The 24,547-nt window shown below is 38.3% G+C and overlaps 1 protein-coding gene across 6 annotated transcripts in view; it reads left to right on the forward strand.

The window, feature by feature from the left end:
• KIF13A (kinesin family member 13A) overlaps positions 1-24,547 on the forward strand; it is a 120,534-nt gene that overhangs the window by 90,282 nt on the left and 5,705 nt on the right. For 2 of the 6 annotated variants that reach the window (XM_086743185.1, XM_086743184.1), the window contains 21 exons: positions 1,032-1,194; positions 1,879-2,019; positions 3,664-3,813; positions 4,796-4,960; positions 5,610-5,783; positions 6,341-6,492; positions 6,614-6,746; positions 6,864-7,010; positions 8,003-8,041; positions 9,392-9,491; positions 9,587-9,713; positions 10,696-10,751; positions 11,784-11,908; positions 12,922-13,098; positions 14,292-14,384; positions 15,227-15,379; positions 15,811-15,888; positions 16,436-16,483; positions 16,935-17,046; positions 18,014-18,165; positions 18,712-18,816. In XM_086743185.1, the coding sequence (XP_086599311.1) occupies positions 1,032-1,194; positions 1,879-2,019; positions 3,664-3,813; positions 4,796-4,960; positions 5,610-5,783; positions 6,341-6,492; positions 6,614-6,746; positions 6,864-7,010; positions 8,003-8,041; positions 9,392-9,491; positions 9,587-9,713; positions 10,696-10,751; positions 11,784-11,908; positions 12,922-13,098; positions 14,292-14,384; positions 15,227-15,379; positions 15,811-15,888; positions 16,436-16,483; positions 16,935-17,046; positions 18,014-18,165; positions 18,712-18,816 (2,590 nt within the window). The remainder of the gene's footprint in view (positions 1-1,031; positions 1,195-1,878; positions 2,020-3,663; positions 3,814-4,795; positions 4,961-5,609; positions 5,784-6,340; positions 6,493-6,613; positions 6,747-6,863; positions 7,011-8,002; positions 8,042-9,391; positions 9,492-9,586; positions 9,714-10,695; positions 10,752-11,783; positions 11,909-12,921; positions 13,099-14,291; positions 14,385-15,226; positions 15,380-15,810; positions 15,889-16,435; positions 16,484-16,934; positions 17,047-18,013; positions 18,166-18,711; positions 18,817-24,547) is intronic. The other 4 variants (XM_086743187.1, XM_086743183.1, XM_086743186.1 and 1 more) reach the window with 3 other exon arrangements.

Below are 24,547 nucleotides of genomic sequence, written 5' to 3' on the forward strand. Positions count from 1 at the left end.
GAAGCGTGTGTGCATGCAACATGTACTGTATTTCAGTAGCACTTTGCATAGAGAAGCTAAAAAATCATTGAGGGCAGTGCTGGTCACTGAAATACCTGAAGTTTGATCCTGGGTGTTATGAAGATGCTGAGACACAGTAAGTGCTGCTGGGGTTACAAAAAAAAAAAGGCAGAAAGGGGAACTTCACATTTGCTCGGAAGATAATTGTGATACTTTTAAAAGGCGAATTAAAGACGAGAATCTTATATGAAAGTGTATCTTAGTATCACAGGTGGAGGTCTAGTATGTGTCATAGCAGGCTTGCCAGGTGTTACGTTAGAACAGATTTGCTCAGACAGGCTTTAGAAACCTTTTTGGAATTTGTCCAGAGACTGTTAACTGTACAGAGTGCACAAGCTTTAACCTGTGCTCATTCATCTATTATTTAAAAGGTATTTTGGGTATACACTTCAGAGTTTGGTTTTTGTTGGTTTGGTTGTTTTTTTTCTTAATATGTACACTTGAGATGACTTAAGTATATGGAGGGGGCCTTTGGGGGATCTGTAGCACTGCAAAGCCCTAGCTGTGATGTAAAGCTGTGGCCTGCAGTGATTGCAGGTTCCAACATCACGATCTGAGGAAAAGTGGGTTTTATCAAGATGAAGTCTCACATGTTGGGACTGGTAGCTTCTGTGGAGCAGGGCTCCAGATTAAAGACAAAGACAGCTGCAGTTATTTAATTTCTTGAAAATTAGGAATGTCCCTAGGGCTTCTAACAAATCATCACTGTAACAGCTCCCATAGTACTGTGCCCTTTTATTTGGGCATTAGAGTGCTAGACTTAACAATATGTTTGTTTAATATGCGGTCACTGCTTTTTCTCAGTGAAATGGTCTGATGCTTCAAGTTTGCTGACATAGCAATAGAAATGCTATACAGCATTTCTTAGACTTCTAAGACTCAGAAAAGTCTTTGTTAGGACCTCTATTTGCAGCTTTCCAATAATAGAAATAGGTTTCTGTGTATTTTTCATGTTACCTACTGCACCACAGGGATGAATTGTTTCGACAGAGCCTGGCTAAACTTCGAGAGCAAATAGTAAAGGCAAATACACTGGTGAGAGAAGCAAACTTCTTAGCAGAAGAAATGAGTAAGCTAACAGATTATCAAGTAACACTTCAGATCCCTGCCGAAAACCTCAGTGCCAACAAAAAGGTAATGATGGCAAAGAATGCTAGAAAATGTAGGTTTATGGCTAGTCTAAAATATGTAGATGTATATAAAATTCATCTAACTTGAGGCCATATAATGTTACTTTTGTTGGTTTATGTGTAGGCAAAATATGGGTGTTACCTGACTTTAATATATTGAAAATTAGTTATTATAAGTAAAAACAGGAACATACCGTTAAGTATGGCTCTTGCTGTTCTTTCACGTGTATGATTACCATATGCGCATGCAGTTTGTCAACAGACATTTGTGTCCTATTGCTGTAAAATCTGGATTTTAGTTACGTTTGCAAAAATAAACTGGTTTTGTTACAGATCCCTCAAGACAAAAAAATTGTAGGTTTTTCTAGTTGTAGTGCTGCTGTAAATATAATGATAGCAGTCAGGATAATATGCTTGTCCTAAGTACTTTGATTGAGAGTGTTAATGTTCTTGTGTGAATGGTAGTTGTCTGAGAAGGACAGAGGTCTGGATCCTCAGAGATGTATAGGGTATGCTTGTGTTTGAGGTCAGATACAGTATGGCTGGCATGCAGAGAGAAGCTGTATGTTCTATATTTTACTCCTTTTTAGGAATGCAATTTGACAAAAAATTAAACTATTTACAGGCACCTTTCCTGCAGTGATTTTTTTTTTTTTTTTTTTTTTTTTTTCCCCCCCCTCTGATTTAGAGGGGTGCAATAGTAAGCGAGCCTGCTATTCAAGTAAGAAGAAAAGGAAAAGGTACTCAAGTGTGGACTATTGAGAAACTAGAGAACAAATTGATTGACATGAGAGACCTCTATCAAGAGTGGAAGGAGAAAATTCCTGAGGTATTGTATATATTTTCTGAAAGGGATCAGAGATTGAGTTTGTTTTCTTTTAACCCCTTTTAATATGTTGTACAGATAAAGTGTGGTGACTTCGTATATGAAAGGAACGGTATTGTGGTTTTAAAAAATAAAACCAAAACAAACAAAAAACTATGAATAATACTAAATATTCAAAATGCCCATGCAGAATAAAACACAGTGATGTCCTGTCCTCCCTTATCTTCTCAGATATGAGTGTGCTGAGGTCAGATATAATTGTGCAGAGGTAGTGATTCATGATAACACTAAGAGCATATGTTTACTTAGCATAATATAGGTGCTGTGCAGATAGGCACCAGCTCTGAATGGAAGCAGCAAGCTGAGATATAAATAAAATGATTAAATTGTGGTCGGTATCAGAGCTAGCAAGGATGCTGCTTAGATACCCTCAAGGTGCAGAACCCATTAGTGGAGTAGAACTTAATCTTAAAATGTGAAATGTTTTGTAATTTCTTTTGTGTATCACACAACCTTAAAGCAGTGAAAAAATCAATTGAAGATATACATCAATATCTCCGTCAAAACTAAGTGGTGTTTCTGAGAATTTAAGTGGTACGTTAGCCTTGAGAAATAAGCATGAGACTTGGTAAAAGCTTGCTCGTTCACTGGCAAGAGGTGAATGTGAGATTTGGTGTTCCAGAAGACATCCTCTAAGTATCCAGGTAGATGTGCATAGGAAGTATATCTTGCTGTCTTGTGACTGATGCAGAGCACCTACATTACTTGTATCAAGAATCATTCTCAAATATGTCTGAAGCGCTGTTGCGCCTTTGCTACATGGCTTTGATGGGACAATGGGAATCGCTAAAATCATAACACAGAGGAGTTCAAGCACTTCATCTGTGCCCATTAAAGACAACAATTATTTTGATGCCGACTTTAGTGAGAACAGATAGCACATCCTTTGGGTATATTAATATGTCTGCCTGAGCCAGGATTGTCCTTGCCGTGACATATGTCATCCATAATCTGTGTGTTCTATGTGCTACATAGAAACATGTAGGTCAAGTAAATATGTTGAAGATGGAGGAGGAAAAGGGAAGGAACTAACATGTCCACTGAGCAGTCCGCATGAGTTCTTTGTGGCTGCGTATGGGGTACTTGCATGGAAAATGCTGCAGGTGTGATCTCAGCCCTATGGGAATCACAGGAGTACTTGCAGGCCTAAGTCAGAGTTGTCCTGCACGTTCCCTTTGCCCTGGTGGTGGTATCCAGCAGGCAGGCCACTATTCAACCTGCAGATGATTTGGCCTGTCATTTAAAAAGAGTAAAAGGAGCAGAAAAATTAAGATGAAACTTTTTTAAATTGGTGGCTATCATGCTTGCTTATGATAAAATCTGGTTTGTCTTGACTAAAAAATGTAGGTCATTGTTTTACTACTTATGTTACTAAAAAAAAAGGATTGTATAATGTCTCATCTCAAAGATTTCATTTCAGATTTGTGATGTGCTCCTAGTCTCTTTCTACTTGTGTAGCAGAAAGGAACAGAAGAGATTGGTAGTGACTTAATTTTTTGTGCCGTGATCTTACACTGTGAGGTTATTTGATTTTTGTGTTTCCCACGCTCACAGGTTTTGACATAACTTTTGTGATCTTTAAAACAGATAAGGAAGCTGATTGGCAAGAGAGGCGATCCATTTTACGAAGCGCAGGAGAACCACAACTTAATTGGCGTCGCCAACGTGTTTCTGGAGTGCCTCTTCCATGACGTCAAGCTGCAGTACGCGGTGCCCATCATCAGCCAGCAGGGGGAGGTGAGGGCAAACAGCGCCCCCGTGCGGCGCGGGCGGGGGGCGCCCCGCACCCTCGTACACCGAGTTTTTAACAAGCGAATGATAGCGTCGTAGAATCATAGAATGGTTAGGGTTGGAAGGGACCTTCAAAGGTCATCTAGTCCAACCCCCCTGCAAGGAGCAGGGACATCTCCAACTGGATCAGGTTGCTCAGAGCCTCATCCAGCCTGGCCTTGAATGTTTCCAGGGATGGGGCATCTACCACCTCTCTGGGCAACCTGTGCCAGTGTTCTACAACTGGCATTGTAAAAAATTTTTTTCTAATATCTAATCTAAATCTACCTCCCTCTATTTTGAAACCATTACCCCTAGTCCTGTCACAACAGGCCCTACTGAACAGTCTCTCCCTGTCTTTCCTGTGACCCCCTTGAAGTACTGGAAGGCCGCTATAAGGTCTCCCTGGAGCCTCCTCTTCTCCAGGCTGAACAGCCCCAACTCTCTCAGCCTGGCCTCACGGGAGAGGTGCTCCAGCCCTTTTATCATCTTCGTGGCCCTCCTCTGGACCCTCTCCAACTGGTCCATGTCTTTCTTATAATGCTTAGTGTCATGCTTAGTGTCTCGTTTCCCAGTGAGTCAGTGTTTTGCAAACTGCTATGCACGTTTTCTGTTTAATTGTTTACCATTGCCCAGCTGCTAAAATAGGAGAATACAATTTCTAGTGTCAATGTAGGTAACTGAGCAAATCTCAGTGTACAGGTTCTGATGTACAGTTGTGCCACTGTATACCTTTTCTGTCATGTGTGAATTAAAAGCATCAGTAATTCTGCATACAAATAACTTTTTTTTTAATTTCTTTTTCCTCTTTTTTTGACATTGTGGCTTTTCATTTGGCATTTGAGAGCTCTTCAGTTCTGTTTCTGTACACCTCCTATAATTAGGTATCTACCATCATAATGTCTTTAAATCCCTTGTGCACAGGTTCTTAGTACTTGTCTTGCCTTAGGTTGCAGGACGGTTGCACGTTGAAGTAATGCGAGTCACAGGGTCTGTCCCAGAACGTGTAGTAGAAGGAGATGACTCATCTGAGAACTCCAGTGAGAGTGGGAGCCTGGAAGTCATGGATAACAATGGAGAAATTATTCATAGAGCAAAAAAGCTCTCCTGCAGGGTAAGTGAGAACACATGATGAAGTTAACAGTTTCAAGTGTTTGTAAATATGTAGTCAGTCTGATGTAAAGTACTAAGCTATGTAGGCTAGCGCTTGCTTAAAATTCTCTAAAGAGAGAAAAGAGACTTCTCTTGTTCCAGTTCAGTGCAGGTCAGTCTAACTGGCTGTGGTTGCCAGCAGCAGAATGAATTCACAATAGTTTCTAGAATATTCAGATCTACCTTATAAATACTGACAGTACAGGGACTGTCCCTCGTGGCAAACACAGAAGGGGAAACAGTTTTTCAGTGTAGCCATCTCCTGTGGTTTGTTTAGTCATCTAATGTGGTATCCATGGGCAGTGTCTGGATTTAATTTTGTCTGTGATGAAGTGCTTCATTCTCCAGTTGAGCTTATCAGCTTCCTCAAAGAAAACATGTGCATGGGTGGGCTAGTTAGATGGATGTTATTGCTTTCCTTGCATCTGCATTTCTGTTTATACAAGATCTAGTTTTTCTAAATAGGGACATCCTTAGAAAGCAATTAGATATGTCCGTTAAAAATTCTTCTTGGCTGTTGGTGCTTTTAGATTAAGTGTGTAGTTTTTGAACAATTTACAATTGAAGAAGAAACAATCATATTTATGAGAATATCTGTTTTGTCTTCTCAGGTAAAAATAAAAGAAGCAACTGGACTGCCACCTAATCTCTCCAACTTTGTCTTTTGTCAATATACATTTTGGGATCAATGTGAGTCAACAGTAGCGGCACCAGTGGTAGATCCAGATGTGCCTTCACCTCAGAGCAAGGATGCTCATTTTACGGTGATCTTTTCTCACTGTAAGGTAACTATTTTTATTAGGAACTAGTGTTACCACGAGGATGGTATGTTTGAGATAAGCTATTTAGGATTTGAGCCTTGTTTCACTGGGGGAAAGAGGAGAGAATCAAGTTGTACTTCAAGTCAGCTAATGACTTTAATACTTCAGAATGCCATAATATTTCACTTCATCACTTCTTCAAAATGCAGCAAAATTTTTAAAAATCTTTTCATTTGTGATCTTCTAAGTTCAGGTGTCATTTAAATGTGTGGGAGAAACTACAGTTTATATAATGACATCGTATTATATACTTATTTGGTAAGCTCAATAACTTAAAAAAGATCGTTGGAGCTCTGACTTCATTTTAATGGAAATTTTCAAGGCATGAAATGCAGTATGCAGAAGCCAGAATTGCTGAGATAATGTGTTTCACAACTTTTTTGACTAGAGTCGAGCTTTATGATCCAAACTGTATGGTTTTACCACGCTAGTAGTTAGTTATTTGTTGTGTCCTTACAAACTGGTTGAGAAGGTGCAATTATTTAATTTGATTGGATGTGATTTGTTTTTCTCATTGCCAGGACTATGTGGTGAATGTCACAGAGGAATTTTTGGAGTTCATTTCAGAAGGAGCTCTTGCTATTGAGGTGTGGGGTCACAGATGTACTGGCAATGGCAGCTCTGTTTGGGAAGTTGATTCTCTTCATGCTAAAACTAGGACGCTGCGAGACAGGTACAAATAAATTACACATGAATGCTTCCATTGGCTTTCCAAAGGCTTTTTAATGCTTGTGGTGCACAAAATACACTTTGGTGAGGCAATCATTAGTTTTTGTGGGGGATGTCTTTTTTAGGTGGAGTGAAGTAACCCGAAGAATAGAAATGTGGATTTCCATACAAGAATTGAATGAGATGGGAGAATATACTGCAGTCGAACTCCATCAGGCGAAAGACGTAAACACAGGGGGAATTTTCCAGCTTAGGCAGGTACATATCTTTTCCGTGTTGTCTTACTCATGCTTAAATTGATTCTTAATTTTATTCTTAGTTTTTCTCTGTTTTTCTCTCTCTGTCTTTCTTTCTGTCTCTCAATTACCTGCTCAGGGTCATTCTCGCAGAGTTCAGGTGACTGTGAAACCCGTACAGCATTCAGGAACGTTGCCTCTCATGGTAGAAGCAATTCTTTCAGTCTCTATAGGTGGTGTGACTGCCAGATCAACCAAACTGCAAAGGGGCTTGGACAGCTACCAGGTAAGACGTTTACTTTTTCATGTGTTGATTTTTTGTTTTGTTTTGTTTTGCTACTCTAGAGCCAGCTCAATATAGTTCTATGAGGAAACTTAGCACATTGATACATGATGTGTAATTTTCCAGTTTTACATGCTTGAGGCTAATATGTATTATGTGAGCATATGGTGTTAAATCTGCTTATTTTTTTTGCTTATAACTCAGTGTATAACTGATAAAGAGCCAAGTGTCGTATTTGAGTATACACAAGACAGCAGCAATATGGAAATTGTTTTTACTTTGTGTGTAGGGGTGATTAATAGTAGATTCCTAGCTCCATTAGTTTCCCTCCCTTACAAGCATGGTAGAAGTTGAGAAGGAGAAAAGTGGAAAAAAAAATATAGAGAAAATTTGTCTCATAACAAAGATACTGTTTATCTTTTAAATAAGAACTGAGCTGTTACTTGATCAGAATCAGAAGTAGCCATCACTGAATCTGAAAGGGCTATTTCATCTAGCAGAAAAAGTTCTTAAGAGGTATAAATGGCTTCAAGCTGATACTGGACAAATTTGTATTGGAAATAAAGCGTGCTTTTAACAGCGATGGCAAAGAACAAGTGGTGTGGGCCACCCGGGAGAAGCAAGATGCCTTTTATCAGAAGGGTTACATTCAGAACCACCAGTAATTATAGCCTTAAATACAGATGAAACTGTAAAACTTGAAGATTAGTGATATGCTTGCTCAGTCTTTTTTCTGGCACTATGTTCTATGATAATTTTTTAATAAATACATTCACTAATATTCAAATCATGGCTGAGATGCTATAGTCTGTAATGAAAAAAAAGTCTGTTTCTACCTGTAAGACTTTGGTTATTTGAATGTTGTAGTTTTAGCATTTTACAAATTTATTTGTGGCAGAAATGTTTGTGCTCATGTTTTGGGGTATTTCTGTGAGTTACTGTTGAGAGAAATGCATGTTCTTTTGTGTTTTACAAAATTTATTTTCTCCTACCAGAAGGAGGAGGATGATGGTGGTGATATGGATAGTTACCAGGTATTGCTGCTGTTGCTGTCAATCCTGTGGCATGGGGCACAGCTAATGCTAATAGCCAGCAACTTTCAAATACACAAGCATACTGGAGCAATCAAAAGCAGCTTTGAAAAAAATATATATCTATGCTGTGCATTTAAGAGGCTACCTGGGCTATAAAACACTGCTACTTCAGTTTACCTTGTGACTTTATATTCTTGCAGTGTGCTCTCTTCTCTGGTACTCAGCAGTCAGCTCTCCTAACTGGCTACGCGAATTGCTATGTGAATAAAAGCATAGCAACTTTAATTTAGATAGAAAACAGTTTCCAGGGAGTATCATAGGGAAAAGAACAACCACTTGCAGTTGCAGGCATCTTTCCCAATCAAATTATACAGCTTAGGATTTCTTGTTTGTTTTCTAAAGAAAACATCATAACCTTTTAAGTTGTGCAGTTTTCCAAAATGCTAGTGGGGGAGAGAAGGGATGATGTGAGTGTGGGGAATACAGAAGCTTCAGTGAAGCTTTGTTTTTGTTTTTGTTTTTGTTTTTTTTAATCTACACAAAACCATTCCTTGAGCCTGGCTTTTTGTGTGATAAGTAAGTGTAGGACAGTCACAGTTTAGAAAGCCTAACAGAAGAATTGTTTAAAAGGCAATGAAGGGCAAGAGGAATTGTCTAAAAAAATAAAACATATTACGGATCTCCACGTGGAAGTCGTCTTTCTAGTAGGCAGTTTTACAGAAGTAAAACCAGTTAGGTGAGAATGCTGACATCCCTTAAGATAAAATATTAGGTTTTATAGCAATCTCAAAGATACCAGTTACGTACTAACTTCTTGCGGGCTGTTTATGCGCTTCCTGACTTATCACAGAGAAGAATGAACCAGATTTTCTGTGATACCACAACGCATGATTGCATGACGGGTTTTGTTTGCATGAGAAATCTTTTAATTGCACTGACAGCAGCTGCTAGCAATGGAATTTTGTGCAGGTTTGAGGGCCTACTGACCTATCTAATCTTCAGGAGAACTTGTGATCAACTGATGTTACCTGTTTTTCCTATTCCATATGCTGTTAAAAAGTTTGATTGCCACTTCTGTGAGTAATTAGCCTATGGTCTATGATTCTGTTCAGCAGCTTAGGCAGTTGCATTTTCTTTTCCTCCTGTTTGAATTTAAGACTTGAAAGCAAATAAGCTTCCATTCATGGGTGATGAGGTACTTAAATCAGTGTGCATGTCATTTGGGGAAAAAAGTTTTCTGTGTCATGCAAGCTGTTTAATATCAATTTTGATTAAATTATCACAAAATTTACTGCCCTTTAATCTTAACTACATAGCCTAGTAACTTTGGTTTTTCTCTTTCCATGTTAGGAAGAAGATTTAAACTGTGTACGAGAAAGGTGGTCTGATGCGTTGATAAAACGCAGAGAATACTTGGATGAGCAGATTCAAAAGATCAGCAATAAACAAGGTGTGAAGCTTAAAGTCCCTGTCATAATACTTTATTTTCTATACCACAAAAAAAAATATATATGTCATGTATAATATTAACCTCTTTCACTGTAGAAAAATCTGAGGATGATATAGAACGAGAAGCCCGGCTGGTTGAACAGTGGGTAGGGCTGACAGAAGAGAGGAATGCGGTGTTTGTTCCAGCACCAGGCAGTGGAATTCCTGGTGCCCCTGCAAACTGGTATGTTCAGAAAACCCTTGGAGTGGTTAGCTTTTTCTACATTGCACACTACAAGGTAGAAATCTAAGGATGTTTTAGAGCTTTCTGTGTTTTCCTGTAATGCTACCAATTACACTCAGCTGGCAGAAGGCTTAGAAGGTCGGGTACTGGTTTGAATGTAAGAAAGATTGCTTAGTTAACGTATTACATAAAGTAGATTTGAGAGTTCAAACCTTTGCAAATCAGCTTTGAATTTAACATAGTATTTTACACTTTTTCAGAATTCTGAGAGAGTTATCCTGTAGTTTGACTCCTTTCAAAAAAAGAATGGTTCGAAAATGAATGATAGAACACATAATTTCATTGATAAGGGATGGGGAGGGAAGAAATTCTTATTTCAAGTAATGTGTTCTCTTTTCTCATTTAATTTAAATTTGTATGTTAACTAAGGTCATTGGAACTGACATGCAAAAATGATGAATGCAACATGTTAGATTTGGGAAAGTGTAGACAAGAAATATGGCTCTGATCAAGTGTATATTGATGTCTCTTCTTCATTTGGTGAATGATGTAATGATAATCTCTCCTCTGCATTTTTTTCCCTTATCCACCTGAAGTGTGCTGTGATCGTACAGCAAAAAGTGTATTTATTGACATAAAGACTATGCCTTGCCAGTAGTAACATATCAAATTGTTTGAAAGGCTGCTAACCTTTATGTATGAGATGACTACAACCAGTTAACTTTGTAAGAAAAGGAACAGGATGTTTAAAACTGAAATGTGCTGTGCAGTGTGAATTAAGTTTTGGTAAAGCACTAGGTTTAGCTGCCTGTGTAGATAAACAAAACATTGTGCAACACAAGCATTCAGATTAGCCATCAAAATGTTGACAGGTTTAGTAATTGGTTACAGTTAATACGAATCTTGCATGGAGATTTGTTTGCCTGAATTAGCTTAGGTATGTATTTGCCTTCCTTTTTGACAGTAGCTTGTTTTGTTTCAGGATTCCACCTGCAGGAATGGAAACACATATACCTGTCCTCTTCCTTGATTTGAATGGTATGTTGTAACGGCAGATTAAGAAACCCTAGGGGTTAGAAATAAGTTTGGATCAATAAATTGGTAAATGTAAGAATGAATCTGAAATGTCTAAGAAATCAAAACAAGTCCTGGCAGTGGCACTGTCTGATGGGGCTTGTAAAATTGTTTTTCTTCTGATTCCATGTGTTGGAATAATTATCTGTAGAGGCTTAAACAGGTGGTTTAGTGAAGAGTGTGTTAGGACTGTAATGAGCATTTTATTAGAGAATCTAAATGTTCTCCCTTTGAAGGTATTCAGTTTTACATGTGAGAAGACTATTGATATTTTTAAGACACAGATACACTGTAAAGAATAAGAGACTAGAGTTAGCACTCCATTTAAAGGACTGTTTAGGAAACAAGTCTGTAGGTGTAAACTTGGACATAAAGCAGAGGAGTATCTACAGGCTTTCTCACGTCCAGGACTTCAGTGGACTACTAGAGATGTTTTTATAGGCAACACATCAATATCTGCTTTAGAAGCTGCTTTTGGAAAATAAGATACGCTCTTCCCTTCATACTCACAATAAATGTTTTTATTTGTTTTTTCATTATCAGCAAACAGGATGTTTAAACAGATTGGTTGCACAACTTTTTTTTTTGTTTAGCTAAAAGCCTGATGCAGAGAGAACTACTTTTCTCAATTTAAAGATTCCTTGATACATCGGAAGTTATTTAACTAAGAGATAAGCTGGTTAGGCTGACAGGTGGCTAAATAAGAAATTTTCTGGCTGGGTGAGTTAATATTATGAATACCTAGTAACAGTTTTGAATTCTGTTTAGGTTATGTGAGAATGTGTTCAGGCTGAGTCTCAGCCTGGTTTTACTTCCCTTCTTTTGTATGCTGAAATGGTCTTCAAAATATTTGCGTAGTAATAAGATTAACTAGGATTGACTGTATTATGAAATATGGCTAGGACTTCATTACAACTTTGTGTTACAACTTTGCCTCTATATATTTATGTCCTTTGGTATAAAACTATTTCATTCTTTGCACATTTGTTTCATTAGCTGATGACCTCAGTGCCAATGAACAACTTATAGGTCCCCATGCATCAGGAGTTAACTCAATACTACCAAAGGAGCATGGGAGTCCATTCTTTTATCTGCCGATCATAAAACACAGTGATGATGAGGTAAATTGTTAGCAAGCCTCCTTCTTGACAACTGCAGCTTATCTTAACAGTTTCTTCTTATGTTCCATTTTCTACTTGTATGTATTTAATCACTATTACTATTTTTGTCTTAGATGTACCATCTATATCTATTGCTGCCTTTATTTTTTGGCCTATTTGCTTAAAATTTAAGATGACAATGACTTGTTAGCTCTTCTGCCTTAATTCAGAGGTGACAAGTCTTAGCTCCTCTTGTTAAAAGAGTAATTCAGCTGCCTGACTCAAAATCCCTTTTTCTTCTTTCCTCACCCCTTCATGATTCCTCTTGCAGGCTCTTGATTCTTCAGAGAAAGCTACTTCATTTATTGTGCATACTAGGCAAAGCTTAATGTTTAAATAATACTTTCCTTTGTAGTACATAATTACTTACTTAAATATAAAGTTTGGGAATTGTTGGAAATGAATGGTTCTGAATACATTTTGGAATTTCTTAACTTATTTCTTCCACCTTCTGTGCCAACTCAGAGACCATTTCCAGAATAAAAGGGATGCTAAAGTTGGAGAGGAGGCAGGAGGAAGGAAAAAGACGTTCTGCAGGATGGGAGCATGTCTATTCTGTATAGGTCTTTATAACCTAATCCAACACAGATGGAAGATTTGCCATTGAATTTGCTAGACTTTTAATACAGTTGCAACAGGATTTATGTTCCTTCCTCCAGTCTTACTTCCAGTCTTTCTTACGTTCCTCTCAGCCTCCATCTGTGTGAAGACTTCCTTCTGAAGCAGTGTTTGCACAATGCAAGGGTTGTGCTCACAATTGTGTTCCCCGGTATCTTAACACCTTTTTTATGCTACTTCCGATAAATTCCTTACTATGAAAAGGAGGTTTCACTCCATTTTGTTCAATGATGCTTACTTTTCTTTCATTAAATAGTTGTTTTATTTCTTGTTAAATTATTGCAAATTATACTTGTTGTTAGAATAATTGACTCGCTTCTTTCCCTTTCCTTGCTCCATCTCATTTGTCTGCACAGGTTTCAGCCACTGCTGCTTGGGACTCTTCTGTCCATGATTCAGTGCACCTGAATAGGGTAACTCCTCAAAATGAGAGAATTTACTTAATAGTGAAGACTACCGTGCAGCTCAGCCATCCTGCTGCAATGGAACTGGTATTACGCAAAAGGATTGCAGCCAATATTTATAACAAACAGGTAAGAAGTTTTCGGGTTTTTTTTTTAATTACAAATTTTGTTTAATATCCTTAATTTTATGAATGTGTCTTCTTAGGTGCTTGCTTCATTTTGTGTAAGTTCAGTCTCTATTGTTCTTACAAAAGACTATTCTAGGCTGCGGAGAAGCTGCATTTCTGATATATACCTTTGAACTGTCCGTTTTTCAACCTGATTTGGTTCAAAGTGGAACAGGTGCTACTTTTGCAACAAAAAAGAAGTTTACCTTCTTGTCTATACAACTTGAAATGATCTCAAATTTGGAGAAGTTTGCAGTAGCTTATATATCTTTTTTTTTTCTTTCTCTTTGCTACTTTCTCTGTTAATTACAAACTAGACTTGTTTCCCACCACTACCCAAATGTCTGTGTTCTCTGCCTGCTTTTTCATTATGATCTCAGGTAGGGTGTTTACTTTGGCCACAAGAGTGGTTGCTGTTCCTCTTGCTTTGCTGCTTCATGTGTTCAGACAGTGAGGTGCTCTCTGAAATTACATTCCTTTCTGTTTCCCAGATGATTGAGAACAAGAGCATATTTCAGAATTGCTTCAGATTTTGCAGTGCAATGGGAGGAGGTGCACGGAACGGCTGTTGTACTACTAAGCAACTTGCTAGGCAGCTGAATTCCATGCCTTTTTGTATTTGACATATTGTCCTTTGCTAGTTTCATTTGTCTAAAATCCCTTATTAGATGAAAGTTAAGCAATGTAAGGGCTAACTAACCTGACAATGAAGCTTGCTAAGCTTATGATTACAACAGTGAAAACCCTGGTTGCTATTTCAGTTATGGCTAGAAAGCAGAGTTATGCTTTGCTATTGCAAAAGGTATTTTTTTTCCTGTTTAACAGGTGATTGACAATAAAAGAAATGTTGATATCTGTACGCTAAAGACTTCTTGCAGCCAGTTTCTCTGTTACAAGTTACTACATGAGGGTATAGCAGCAGTGCAAAAAAGGAGGAAAATGTTACTAATTGAACTTAATAGCATTGTGTACCGAGCACAGGGCTGTAAAGAGTACTTAAAGGATCATTAATGCTAAAAATGAACTGACTAAATTATGGTCCTGAAAAATGGTACTTTAGTGGTAAAATAAATTTTTACACTGTGACCTTTTACTACTTAGAATGTCAGAAATAATCATTGCCAAAATAATAACTGAAAATTTCTTTGTTTCTAGAGTTTTACCCAGAGTCTGAAAAGGAGAATATCTTTGAAAAATATATATTATGCCTGTGGAGTTACCTATGAAATAGTATCCAATATACCAAAGGTAAATTGTACTGTATTTCTCTGGTAAATTCCCTGAACGTAACAGGATGACATACTGCAGTGAGTGATACTGATTGGGAAGTAAATGTCCTGCTTTGCTAATAGGAGGCAGCTTTCCAAAGTGTGTATCCTGATGTTCAGTGGTGAGATCATGTTTATCTTTAAACAATTGAAAACTCTGGGGATTTTATTTTCTCTTCTACCGTGTTTAACTGAGTTCTTGAAGTAGAGCTATTTTTTAGATCACATTAGTACCTACAGAGAGAATATAAAGGGTACTGAGAGGGATATTCAGGTCAGTGAAGACAGAGTAGCTGGGAAAACGAGACTGTAGGAATATAAATTGCCTTTTATAGAAAAAGCTTGTACAAGTGGTAAAAGTACTATGAAATTTATCTTAAACGTAAACAAACTAGACAAATGAAAACATAAATAGTCTTGTCATCATGTCATTGTCACTTTTATGCGGTAGTACTTAAATTTTGAACTCTAGGGAAATCACACAGAATATCTGAGATTTGGGAAGGAAGTTGCATTTACTTGCCTAGGAAGTTATCATTAACATATGAGATTTCAGGTTATATATGCATTATTCCTAGAAGTACATTGACTACAATAAATGTGCAAAACTTCTCCCAGGCATGACCTCTTCTTAGTTCAGCATCATTTACATCTCTGTTGAAAAGTCCTGGATCATTGATTATAATTAGGATTACTGATTAAGTTAAGGATTATTGATTAAAATTAATTTCTGGATTGAGATGGTCTAAATAAGTGAGTCAATATATTAAAACCAATAAGCTTTAACTTTTAAAAACTTCAGTAGTCTAACTTGTAATTTAGGCTACAGAGGAAATTGAGGATCGCGAGACCTTAGCACTGATGGCTGCAAGGAGTGAGAATGAGGGCACATCGGACGGTGAAACGTACATTGAAAAATACACACGTGGTGTGCTGCAAGTGGAGAACATTTTAAGCCTTGAACGACTAAGACAGGTAAGGAAAAGGCATTTCTTGCACCTTTTGAACTGGATTATGAGAATTCAAGTAGAGATGATTGATCTTTTAAAAATATTAAATGTTTCTTGCTTTTTAGTTTGGTGGGTTTTTTTAGAGAACATTGGATGGATAAATGTAAGATTAAGTTACTTCTATGAAATACAGAATTCCAGCAGTGGTGGGTAACTGTAGCTGGCAATGGTTTAGTATTGGGAACCTGAACAGGCAAAGGCCAAAGAATGAAATTCAAAAACCAATTTTGATGGTTGTGTGTGCAAATTTAAGACTTGTAAATGCAAACCCTGTTTGCTGTCATTAGCCACACAGAAAAAAATCTCTATCCTGCTTGATAATTTCTCATGAGGAAACCATGGCATTGTCCATCTTTGATACGAGCGCTTTTTTAGTGTAATCGTTTGTTTACACAGGCAGTCACAATCAAAGAGGCACTCTCCACCAAAGCGAGAAACATCCGCAGAAGCATCAGCACTCCAAATGTCCACAACGTAAGGATTCTTTATCCTCTGGGAAATTAGTACTAATTGGACAAGGGCGGTCGTGTTTATGTGCTGATGTGATACTTGCACAATGTGATATTCTAATAATTATTCTGAGCTAGGACTAACCATCCTGTAGAAAAGTTGTCATGAGTGAAAATGAATTGGTCATTAATAGAAGCCCCTCCCCAAAACTGTCTATCCTGTGAGATGGCGAAGTTGACAGGGAAGTGGGAGGCTTGCTCTAGACTCTTGTTTTATAGGAGTTTTGGAAGTAGTTTAGGATGATGACTGCCCTGGTTCAGGTTACTTTTGTTTCAAAGTACCTTTAACTTTTTTCATAGTGTAAGAGAGAGTTTCCATTTTCTGTGCATTTTATGCATTCTTCTACCATCCACTCATACAAAACAGACATAGCTGTCCTTATAAATAATCTTACCTGGAAAGAGACAACACAAAAGTTGTTAGGACTAAGAGATCACAGTGTCTCCTCAAGGCATTGTATTTCATAAATAAACACAGGCATTTTGTCATTCTGCCCACTGGTGTTTTATAGGTATCCTGTAGCCGACTAGATCTTTCTGCCTGCGATGAAGATGATAAGGTATGTAAATGTGAAGTCCAGAAAAACAAATGGTGCACATTCTCATATTTATTCCCTCTTCAAAGCAAGGTGTATTTGAGAATTGGGGAGAAGAAAAAAAAAAAGGAAAAGTGTTTTTTATTGTCTGTTTACATAATTTATCTACAAAATGCTGCACTAACTAAATATTATTTTGAATTCAACTTTCTTGTACTTCTCTGCTCTTCATATTAGAATTGTAGAAACTAATGTTTAAGAAGGAAGAAGTCATAGCAAAACTTAATAAACTTCAGTGAAAAGCTAATTAGCTTCTAAAGAATCCATCTGTGTGAGACAAAATTGTCTTGAAGTCAGTAACTTGACATTCCTTAGTCTTTTTTAAAACCAAAAAAACCCTACCTTTGAGTTTACCTGTTAATTTTTCCGTGTTAGCCTGTATCAGCACACACATTTACATATTTTTGTTTCTTAGGGTTGGTCTGAAGGTCACCTAGATATATCTGACTGTTCTTCCAGTTATCAAGACGTATCATGCTATGGTACTTTACCCAGGGAGTCACCTCGCAAGAGCAAAGATGGCAGTGGTGAGACTTCAAAGTAGATACGCAATGACAGTGTTTGTGGTTTTTTAATTACTGCATTACACTGAAAGTGAAATTCTTAGTGCTATTTTCCTGTTAAATTCTCAGTGCTCTTCTCCTTCTAAATGTGTTATCAAAACATAATCTGGAAATAGGGGAGAAAGGGAGAAATTCCTGAAGAAATCTGGGAAAGGATAGGAAATTGAGAGTGTCCAAAAAACTGAGAGGAAGGCAGAAGAACAAGCTAAATACGAATCAAAACAGTAGAAGGGAGGAAAAAAACCAAACAACTAAACTAAAGGAGCTGCTATCGGTTCATGAATTTGAAAAAGAAAATGTTTTTGTTTAAAGTGGGAAGAGTAATTTTGAGGTTTTCTTTACATGATCTGAATATTTGCTCTGACGTGTCAGTGTGTCACAGGTGCCTCATTTTCTTTAGGTCAAATTGTAACACGCTGTCCTTGAAGAGGCAATACAAGTAGAGACACTGCTGCAATAAAGTGGGGCTGAGAGTTTATTCATTGCTTCCTTGCCTATAATTTCCTTTTTGATCACCCTGGTCGTACAGGATTGCTGGCTTGGTTTCAGGGCAGAATTACAGTGTCGTGGGGAGAGGGCAGGTGAGGCCCCAGAAGCAGAGCTGTCAGTTCCTGTTTCAAGGACACTTCCCACTGTTTTTATGACTGAGGTGTAAAGGAGAAATATTGGAACCTCAGAATGGAGAGGGCAGATACTGGTGCTCTCTGCTTTCCTTCAGTTTCCTGACTTGTCAGGGGGACATAATGTAGAGCTCTATGAGGGAAGATTATCTCATGCTTGGGCCAGTGGTTGGATAATGAAATATTGACATTCTTTCTGTAGCCATCAACTTGCCAAATGCATGGCTTAACCTTGCATTATTTTTAATTATGCTCTTTGTGGTAAAAATATGAAAAAAAATGAAATACAGTATTTTTTGTTTTTTTCCTAGGTCTTGTAGCAGATAATTCACATGCTTTAATGGCCAGCCCTTTTAAAGCATTTTCTCCTCAGCCACCAAAGTTTTTCAAACCCTTAATGCCAGTGAAAGAAGAACATAAAAGGAAGACCCCACTTGAAAGTCGACCTCTGCTTAGTCAGGAGGTAATCTCTTAAAACCACCTGGTTTTTTTAAAGGATATCAAGTGATTTTGTGTACTTGTCAAATAATTTGCAGCATCAATCTGTTGCAACAGAATTTTTTAATTCTCTGGTAAAGTTAATCAGTTTCTTTATATGTGTTGGGGTTTTGGTGTTTTTTTTTTTTTTTTTTTTTTACCTGAAACACTGGGGTTTTTTTTTTTTTAATTTCTTGGTAAGTATTTTTCTTTACAGGGTACTTCTGTTTTAAAGTAACAATAACCTGCGTGTTTTTTCTCCAGCAAGATTATGTGTTTTTTCCTAAACAAGATGTAATTCTATGAAAATGTTCCAGGGTGGCCATAATTCTGACCTTTATTCCTCAATCTAAAACTCTGTTGGGAGGAGTGCATGAGTTTCTCTACTTACTAACTTGAATTCTGATGTAGACATGGCCACCGTGGGCGTTTCAGTTTCATCACGTCCTAATGGCTTTCTAACTTGCACACATTGAGCGCTGTGGTCGGAGTTGTGGTTTGTGTGATGTGTTGTGTGTCTTAACCTTTGCAGAGCATGCCTTCATCACAGGCGCGTTGCACTGGCTGTGTTGTGCCCTCAGGAAGTAATGCCAGCAGCATGCCTGTAGAAAGCAATAGCATACGTGAGGAAAAGATTGTAAGTTTTTGTACCGGTTTCTGTTAATGAGGCCTGGTGGTGGTGGGCTTAGGGCCATTTGGTGGTGGGCTTAAGGCACTTACGCTACTGCAGCATTAAGAAGGTATAATGTGGAAATGATCACTTGTGATTGGTGGTAACTAATCGTTATAGCAAACAGTTGCTTGCCTGGCTTGCAAATGAAATCTGTCATTGGAACTAACTCAATTGGGGTTTTGTGCTTTGGGTTTTTTTGTTTAGTTTTGGGTTTGTATTTTTTATTATTATTCATATGTGGTTTGTCTTGTTGGGTGGGTATGTGAGGGGAGGCTTTAGTTTTTACAAGACACAGATGATCAAGTAAAGGGTAATTTAGTGAACCGTGTTGTTGTCACTCTAATATACTTTGTGTGTTACCCAGATTTTGTGACTATCCCCCAGAGTAAATGGAATGATCCCATTTGGTGTAAGTAACCATGCATTTAGGTGTGGGTACGCTGTAAAAAGCTTCTCATTGCCTGATGTGGAAGTAATATGACTAAAATAAGATTGCTGCTCTCAATTAACCTGCAGCCTGTCTTCATCATAATTCAGGTGGTGAGTTGAGGTGGAGGGCTTTTATTTTAATCTTCACCTGCCAAATCCTTTTCTCACTGCTGCTTCAACAAAAGGTGTATCGTCATTTCTGCTGTATGATGGACTCTGTTTTTGGGCTGTGGAACATGGCTGTAAATACTTGCTTTAATCAGAGTTTTAGACTTAAAATTCAGAACCTTCAAAGTACTTCCTGTAAGTATTATAGGCCTCTTTCACCACAAAGTGCTAGCGATGGATTCTTCAACAGTTTTCATTTCTACCATACAGCCAGGCCACTTAAAAATCGGTTCTGGGTTTCTAATACTATTTTGTAGCTTGTTATACCGAAGTATCCTGAGTGTTCTGGTTGTATGGATTTGAAGCTTGGGTGCTGGTTTTGCGTAGCAGCTGTTTTATTCTCAGTCATGTTAAATTTCCATAAGGTAGCTGACATGCTGACTCACGCGGAGTCACTGATACAAATAGGATGAAGGTGTTTGGAAGACAAAATCTTCTAGTGGGTTGAAACACACCCCTTGGAAATAGAATTGTTACAAAATTTTCCATAGCAACTTCAGGGCAGTTTTAATCTCTTGAGTAAAAACAAAGTCCCGCCCCATGCATGCCCTGAATTAACCCAGGCATTTGCCTGTACTGCTTTCCAAAGATAAGCAAAAGCTTTCAGAGCTGGAAAAGGGCAACATCCTGCACCAGGCTTTTCCAGTTAGAATGGAACTAATTCACTGAACACCGTAAACCTGCTGTAGCCAGCAGGGCCCTGGAAAGAGCTGTTCTTTCAATTCTCAGCCGCTTCCTCCTACCCTTGCAGTGACTTCTCCCTTGCACCAGCATAGCTTTTTGGTCGGTTGCATAGTAAGTCGGATCAGTGGAACCAGTCCATCCAGCTGATGGCAAGATTGCCATGGATTTATTTCATTTGGATCTACTACCATGTCTGGTCACCTTATAGACATTTGAGTGGGTACTGGGGAGGCAGGCAAGAACTAGCAGCTACTAGTTGGAGGAGGTTGAGGTGGCTACTTGGTGTAGCCCTGCCAGCTTGTGCTGTTGGGTTTATCAAATGATGACTTCTGGGTTTTTTTTTTTTTTATCACTTTAGGAAGGAAGCCTTTGTGAGATGCAGGCTTCCCAGGCTACCCTGCATTTTTCAGAGCCAGGAGCAAGTCTGTTTTAACTAGGCTGGAGTATATACTTCACACATTTGGATGAATAGTGCTTTCAGAATGCACTCTTTTCAGAGATTACACTAGAGCAGCGTCACAGCTCTACGTGAACCTTCAGCTGTCTGCTCCTCTCTATCTGCTTCTAAGTGAAGTTTTCACATTGTTAATCAATGTTGTAAATGATCGCTTCAAGGTACAGAGCCTCGTACTCCTAATTAATCACTGGATGATTGGTGTTGCTTCAGGTGTGATGCTCACTTGTGTCTTACAGCACGTCAGCTATAGAAGTAGAGTGACTAAACATACAGGAAGCTAGTAATATTAACTAGATTAATGTTCTGCGTCTAAGTAGGTATAAGAATTATGTTTGGCTTTTTTTTCATGTTTTTCTGGGATCTTTTCTTAACTTTTCCTGAATATTCAAAACACATCTGTCAAAGGAAGGGAAAAAAAAAGATCAGCTAACAAAAAATATTTTTATTCACTTGGCCTGAAATAGAGCATTCAACCTAAAATTTCAGACAGTATTTCCACATGCATTTAATATTGCAACTATTTCAAAACAGCAGGATATAAGGGCATGTTCTATATAATATGTGAGTGCACTGGATTATGTTAAGCTCAGAGGAAATATTTTCATATTAAGTGTATTTGAATACTGCCTGTAATTAACGTGTCTAAGGGGGGGGTTGGCTAAGAGCAAACCCTCCTAGCAGGCAATGAAAACTGAAGCACCAGTGATGCAACCACTAAATAAGTATTACTGATTTTTAAATTAGTAAAATGGGGAACTACCATCTATGAGGTTACTCGAGAGGTATAATTTAGGGATTTGAAAACTTGGATACTTTAACTACACAGTATGCTTGGTACAAAGCAGGTCTAGGGAAGTTGCTCTGTGCTCTTGCTTACTTTGCTTCTGTTATTGCTAAATCTTGATGTATAGTTTTGTTTCCTTAGTTTTTGCCAGCATGTTCTTACTGTAATCAGTTCTTAAATCCGTCTTTCGTTATAGTCTTTCTTTTACTTCCCAGGGAAGTGGCTGCAGTTTCTTTACCAATTTTTCAAGGATTTTATCTTTATTTCTACCAATGGCCTGAGCAGTACAAGGCAGCTTCTTTCTTTTTTCCCCCTACATCTTAGATCCACAGGAATTTGAAGAACCCTGAAATTGCTTTGTTTCTGGAATTTCCCAATTGGGAAGCTCAAGAGGAGCTTTGAAAGGAAATATTTCTTGTCCCCACAAGGGGCAGTTTTTGTCTGTCACAAGGTGGTGTCTCATCACCAGTTTGCAACATTCTTCATGACTCATTGTCGTAGTTCAGCCCCAATGGGGACCAGACTACGCAGTCTCTCTCTCACGATTTGACAAACAAAAGAAAACCAGAAAAAAAAACAAACACGCGGGCTGAGATTGAACAAAAAGTAAATTTAACAGTAATGACAGAAGAAAACAAGACAGTGATGGAACACAAATACAGTATAATAGCTCACAACAGATCTCCACATCCAGTCTCTTCCAAGTAGCAGGGGGCCTCCCTTCAGCACCCTCCTCACTTATATACTGAGCATGATGTCACACGGGATGGAATAGCCCTTTGGCTAATTTGGGTAAATTAACCCCAGCTGTTAGCTAATTAGTTAACTATCCCAGCCATAGGGGCTACCAGCTTCAGTTCTCCACCCAGCTCAGGTAAATATTAACTCTATCCTGGCCAGAACCAGGACACTCATGTTCTAGTAATAAGACTGCTCCTCTATACCTTAGCTTTTGTATTTACAATGATAGATAACCCCAAAACGACACACAAGTGGCAATGTGGTTACTTGTTTGACTTTTCCTAATCAAGTTGCCAATGTCTGTGTGTCTGTAGAGCTATTTCTTAGTTACAGCGCCTCTTATCCAGTCTGCTTCTTGCAGGGGGGTTGGACTAGATGACCTTTGGAGGTCCCTTCCAACCCTAACCATTCTATGATGCTGAACAGGGACTCTGTGTCTACTGAGAATTTGTTTGGGGTTTTTTTGTTGGTTTTGTTTGGTTGGTTTTTGGTGTTTGTTTGTTTTTTTGGTTTTTTTTTTTTTTTAATCAAGTGAGGAATCTTGCAGGATTCAAAGAAGCAACAAAGAATTCTGTTACAAAAATGCCTTTTGGTTTCAAGTGGATGTTCAGCTACTAGCGACTAGAAATACTTCCTTCATGAAATGCGTATTGGTTTGGAGTTCATGTAATATCTTAAACCCACTGTATTTGATAAACACTAGTTTGTAATATTTTAAAAACAACAAACTACAAGGTTCTGCATAGAGCAAAACTTACTTTTGCATAAGTAATAAGGATAAAAGGGTAGGAGTAAGCAGAATATTTGAGAAAAGATCCCTCAGAGATGAGCAATAAGTATATTCCAATATGCAAAAAAAAAAAAAGATGCTTTTTGTAATGCTTTAGTGCTTAGAAAGATAGTCATAGTCTCAATGAAGTGGATATGAATTTTGTCCTTTACTTTTAAAGGAACTACCTGTAGCTTTCAGATATAAAGAAGATTTTCAGTAATATAAATACTTTTCAATAGTCTTATCTGACATGGACCAGTTGGAGAAGGTCCAGAGGAGGCCACAAAGATTATAATAGGGCTGGAGCACCTCTCCTATGAGGACAGGCTGAGAGAGTTGGGGCTGCTCAGCCTGGAGAAGAGGAGGCTCTGGGGAGACCTTATAGTGGCCTTCCAGTACCTCAAGGGGGCCCACAGGAAAGACGGGGAGAGGCTGTTCAGTAGGGCCTGTTGTGATAGAATGAGGGGTAATGGTTTTAAAATAGAGGGGGGTAGATTTAGATTGGATATTAGGAAAAATTTTTTTACAATGAGGGTTGTAGAACACTGGCACAGGTTACCCAGAGAGGTGGTGGATGCCCCATCCCTGGAAACGTTCAAGGCCAGGCTGGATGGGGCTCTGAGCAACCTGATCTAGTTGGAGATGTCCCTGCTCCTTGCAGGGGGGTTGGACTAGACGACCTTTGAAGGTCCCTTCCAACCCAAACCATTGTATGATTCTATGAATTCCTAACACTATCACTCCTCTGCAGGGAAATAAATAATTGCAAAATAAAGCCTTCATCCAAATTCTGTATGAGAGAGAACTCTGAAGCAGAGCTGTAAAAGCTAGTAAGCAAAGGATGCCAAGCCTTTACTTGAGTGAATATTAATAATCTGAAATTTGCTTGGATTTGTCAGATATACTTAGACAAGTAGAAGCATCTTCTTCAGCTACTAATTGCTCTGCCAACAAAAATTTAATATTATTGGAAATCTTTATTCAAGTTAAGAGGCCACTGTGTATGGGTAAAATGACCGAATTTTATCTGCTACGAGTTTGAACGTGGTAGGAATGAAAATGAGACCTTGTTATACATAAGGGCCATAGTGAGTAGTGATCACTTCATCACTTAAAAAAATGCAAGATAAAAGAAGTGTTAAGTCATATAGAACATCTTTACAATTCTTTTTTTCTAAAAATCAAACAAATGAAAACTGGGAAAAAAAACCACCTCTAGCTGAGGAGAAAGATCTTGTCACCTAAGCATGTGATTCCTAGTAGGTGTCTACGAGGATGTTTTAGTTAATTGCACAGCTGAATGGGGCAGGGGGACTGGTCACAAATGACTTGGAGAAGGTCAACATACTCAGTGCCTTCTTTACTTCAGTCTTTATCTGTAAAACAAGCCTTCAGGAATCTCCAGCCCCTGAGACTCAAGGGAAAGTGTGAAACAAAGAAGACTTTACCCTTGGTAGAGGACCACTAGGTTGGGGAGCACTTAAGCAAACCGCATGTTTGTTTAAGTAAACATATGCTCGAGTGCTGAGGGAGCTGGCTGATGCTGTTGTGAAGTCACTTTCAATTATCTTTGAAAGTCATAGCAATTGGGAGAGGTACCTGAAGAGACTGGAAGAGAGCAAATATCGCTCCTGTCTTCAAGAAGGACAAAGAAGAAAGA

The sequence above is a fragment of the Chlamydotis macqueenii genome, chromosome 2 (assembly GCF_036417535.1).
Source record: "Chlamydotis macqueenii isolate bChlMac1 chromosome 2, bChlMac1.mat, whole genome shotgun sequence".
NCBI lineage: Eukaryota > Metazoa > Chordata > Aves > Otidiformes > Otididae > Chlamydotis > Chlamydotis macqueenii.